Source organism: Sipha flava, unplaced genomic scaffold, assembly GCF_003268045.1.
Source record: "Sipha flava isolate LNK unplaced genomic scaffold, YSA_version1 18996_pilon_pilon, whole genome shotgun sequence".
NCBI lineage: Eukaryota > Metazoa > Arthropoda > Insecta > Hemiptera > Aphididae > Sipha > Sipha flava.
Window position 1 is genome coordinate 1 of NW_020272531.1, and position 4,820 is coordinate 4,820.

General features: G+C 33.3%; 1 protein-coding gene across 1 annotated transcript; it reads right to left on the reverse strand.

Annotated features, from left to right (window-relative positions):
* Positions 1–660: 660 nt before the first annotated feature.
* Positions 661–4,135, reverse strand: LOC112681330 (the record flags this gene model as incomplete). Its single annotated transcript, XM_025551598.1, is given in 8 exon segments — positions 661–1,139; positions 1,208–1,312; positions 1,379–1,555; positions 1,621–1,683; positions 1,686–1,752; positions 1,827–2,137; positions 2,204–2,314; positions 2,371–4,135. Coding segments are annotated over 8 exon segments (3,078 nt in total), but the record flags the coding sequence as incomplete, so codon positions are not given.
* Positions 4,136–4,820: the final 685 nt, after the last annotated feature.

Sequence of the window (4,820 nt, forward strand, 5' to 3'; positions counted from 1 at the left end):
CTATAGAATACGGCGATATCGAGTATGAAGAACTCGGTAAAATATTGAATTCATTAAAGTTCAAAAGCATTTACGTCAAAGGTGAACAGAAAAAACAAATTCTTATGGAGTATATACCACACGTTACACTCATCAACATTGAAGACTTGGCCTGCCCTCGTTTGGATCAAATATGCGATGACGAAACTCTACCTTGTTGTATTTTTCATATGGAATTTAATCCTAAACAATGTACATTTTATAAAGTTTTTGCTATAAGAAAATGGTTTATAAATAATTCTTAAAAATATAACAATAAACATAATTATATTTTAACATTGTTTTTATATTTTTATGTGTTAACATTTGTCAGAATAATATACAGGGTTATAGATTACATTTACACGAATATACAAATTATTCGAGTGATATTTACAATAAAACAAAATATATACATGGTAATTTACAAAATATGCATTTACAAAAAAAAAATATATATACAATATATAACATGGTAATATTTACAATAAAAATATTTAACTAAACTATATGCAGTGTAGAAGGTCTCTCATTAAACCTTTCTCGTCCTCGTTCTAGTTCTGTCCTTCTTCATCTAATCATCTTCCCTGTAAAAATAAGAAAAATGTTAATAAAATATATATATATTATGTTTGTAATAACTTACTCTATTCTATAATGACCGTGAGCCAGTGTATGTATTTTATCTTCTAGGATAACTCTCTTATCATCAAAATTATTAAACGTTAATTTGTTTGATTTTATTGTCATCAGTTGATGTTTGAAAGAGCGGATAGATACATTTTCTCTCTTAACATCCATCTCCTCCTCACCAAACAAACACTTTTTATGATCGTTAAACGTCATATGATTCTTTACAACATGCCTTCTAATTCCCTTGGCCTTGATCTTCTCCTTACCATCCAAAATGTAAGCATATGATTTTGCTCGCAGCGCGCAAAACTCGGTCATTACGAGCCCATCCGTTTCATCAGAAAACAGACCTGGTATTTTTTTTCGTTCAGCAATGTAACATGTATGGTCTTCCGGTAGGTTGGAAGTATCCATTCGGTTGAGCAAGTTGTTATTATTCTTGAGGTCTTTGTAGAAATCGTCGGTTTGGATATAATATACCAATGAATCTATAAATTATGAAAATTATTATGCATATATCGAATTAATAATAATAATAAAAAAAAAAAAATAATACCTGTATCTGTATACATAAGCTCGATTTTATCACCATAGTGTTTTCGCATCACATTATAATGATAATCATACATTAAACTTTTGCTTATGTCGAGAACCGCGAGACCTATGTACATTAAAAATCTCAATAATACCTTTATATATGTATATATATTATTAATAGAAAAATTACCAATATAAATAGGTTTGCAAAAATTGATGATCTTATTTTCCAATGTTACAGCATTTAGGTTTTCAGAATACGTAGTGCAATGTTTAAATGTCGATTTGTTTATTAATTTCTGTAAACGTCTATCACACGATACAAGTTCCATTTCCATGCGTTTACGAAAGTTTTCCATGGTTTTTCCTGCATGAAAATCATATGATAAAGACAATAATTAAAATAATTATTTTTTTTCTATAATAACATACCGAATACAGCGTTGTTTAATAACTTAAAGAAATCCTTATCAAATTCATTCTTTGCCTTTTTCGCATCTCGGTATTCAACGCAATGTATTTGGCTAACCAGTCAGACTGGTTAAATTGAACAACTCTATGCACCTATAACATAAATGTTAATAATTCTATGATAAAAAAAAAAAAAAAAAAAAAAAAACATGTAATATAATATTCACCTTTTCAACTATGAGACCATTGTTCAAGGCTTGTTGGAGGTTGCGATAGTGATCAACATAATTTTTTTTCGGTTTAAACGTAGCCACGAGTTTCTGCACTTTTGAGCTTGGTGGTATACTATTTTTTGGTAAAAATGGCAAGCTGTTGTGTTTATCGTGAAGTTCTTTTGGATAAGTTATGTCGACTTCATAGAACCGTCCTATGGGGGAAGTCGCGTTCAAATCAGCTAATCCGTTAAGAGACGGTTTGACCCACTTGAAGCCTCCGTAGGGCATGAACTGTGACATTGCCCAACCGTAAAGATTATTGCCTAGGGTTTTAAAAGTATAAAATTAGCTTTATAATGATAATAATAATAATGTATAGATTAACTTACAATCCTGATAAACAAGCCAGGATTTTGGGTCTGCTGGGTTATAATCAGGTGTTCTCTCATTGTTAGGTTTTGCGTACCGCATGCTGGCCTGTGTAAGTCCTCCTCGAATACCTATAAAAGTGTTATCGTATTATCGTTGGAATAAAAATAATTTCCATTATACTAACCATTTTCAATCATTAATAGCATTTCATAATCCGATAGTAAATCCAATTTTATTGAGGTGTATTTCAACATTGCATCGAAAGAAAACGCTGGTGCTGTAAAATAGTATGCTGGATCCAAATTGTATGTGCTCAAACATAAATCCCGGAAATTTTCGAATACATCCGCTAGAAGCAATACATCAATTTTCAGGTAAAGATCTGAATACTCGCCCAACGTTTGACAATTGAAATGACTCCATACGTCTTCCGCAAACTGATATTCAGTTTCTTTTATGTATTCTTCTGTTAAGGTGCTATAAAAGTCCTCTTTTGCAGGTAATGTTGTTTGTTCAAGCTTAGCCCAATCATCAGTGAAGTCATAAGTATATACACCCTTACGGGTGACAAGTGGTAGATCATTATTGGAAAAATGTTTTGCGGTTATGCGGAATTTTTCCAAGTTTGGTGTTATTAGATTGGCGGCGAGTGTTGATAAGCTTGTAGCCATAAATCTGAATGTATCCACGAATCTGATCGTAAAATTGTTACTTATATATTTCGAAAAAGTAACGATTTTCTCCTCGCTGTTTGGAATTACTTTTATTCTATGTGAATCATAATCAAGTTCTGTTACTATAAAATGAGCATCATAGTTGGACAGATTATAAATGAAAACTGGTACGTATTTCGGTTGTTTAAGACTTAAATTACATCTACTGCATAAAGTCTGTCTAAATTTCCCGGTCAAGTGGTCATGATCGCGAATACGGGTGTAGTTATTAACATCGCATTTGCATAGATTGCAGTGCGTCGCTGCTTCAAGAACTTGTATGTCGTCTGCGAACATATTTATCGGAATATTCGTCTTCAATAATTTCTCTATATTCAACGATATATCCGTCACGGTTTCGACGAAATGTCTCGCCATATCAGGCTGACTCTCACTTCCTCGGTAGATCACTGGTTCCGTTGGTATGTTGTGTTCACTCAATAACTCTGTCGGTACATCTTCACTCGCCTTCACAATGAGACCATAGCTCATAGGACGGTGTTTTTGTATGATTGTTGTATTATCACCCTTTTCCTCATCAGTCTTTACAAGCAGAGCCTCAAAATCGGCATATATAACAATAGGATGCCTTTGTGCGTTTTGCCAAGCGTTAAATTCAAGAACTGATCCATCTTCAGGCATTTTCGGTAGTATGGGTTTATGCGGGCCGCATATTAATCTGTGGTGTTCTAGCGCTGCCTGCCCGCTTAATTTATGCTTTAAATTTTGTTTGTGAAATGATGTAAAGCATCTTTTGCAAAATATTGCCTGACTTTCATGATGAGTTTTTTGCGAGCGTATAAGGCGGGAAAAATTCGAGATGTAGATGTAGTGTGAGTTTTCGTCGTCCGTCACCGACAACAGATCAAAGTGGTTGGCTTTCTCTTCATCAGCGACACGTAGCGGGTACACCTCGTACGTCGGATATTTACGCGGTGGCTGGAACTTTTTGTCTAACCCATACACATTCACAGTGACGTTCGGATTATTTTTTTCAAATTTAGAAATATCCGATAGCGGTGTTGGAAACGAAATACCATCAAAATTATATTTTCCTTCGTGTTGGCGATAATTTTCACCAATACGATATTTTGGTTGTTCAGTCACATGCTTAGCTAATATAGCCCACTTGAAACATTGTTGGTCATTGTTTTGTGGGTTGATGGTGGTCCGTTTCCTATCTATATATGCCGGTAATTCAATATATGACGATCCAGCCATTGGTGTGTAATTGTATTGTTACGTGCCACCGGCTCGATTTCAAGTGTTGCAAGTCGAAGATGTATTTAATTTAAATAAACATGAGACTTTTAATACATTAATACATTTATTTTAATACTCAAAGTGTTAACAAAATTCTAATACAAAGTGACGTGAAGTTGCTTGTTGTTCCGTGACTAGAACTCATCTGAATTGTGGTCATTTTGATCCCTCTTTTATATGGATTGATTGACGTCATTGGTCTTGTTGTTTCGGCATAACTCCTTATTTAGCAATAGGCCATGTTCGTTCGACCTACTTTATCATTTTATAGATTACATCTTTTAATATATATTACTGGTCTTATTAAATGTAGGTGTTTCTAGGAATATATATTAATCTTTTAAAATATATATTGTTATTATTGGTTTATGGCCAGCCTATTAAATGTAGGTGTTTCTAAGAATATATATTAATCTTATAATATTTTAAATTAATGATTATAGATAGTCTATGATCAAATATAGGTGTGTAACACCTGTGATATTGTGTTACGCACAATTCTATTTATACATGTTTTTGTGGTAGCCCATAACAGTATATTCCTAATAATAAACCGTCTATGGCTTCCAAAGTAAAGCCACTACCGCGATAAACATAAGCGTCTTCCTCAGCTAATAATTTTACGAACGCTTGTTCTACTATTGAGTCGATATCCGTA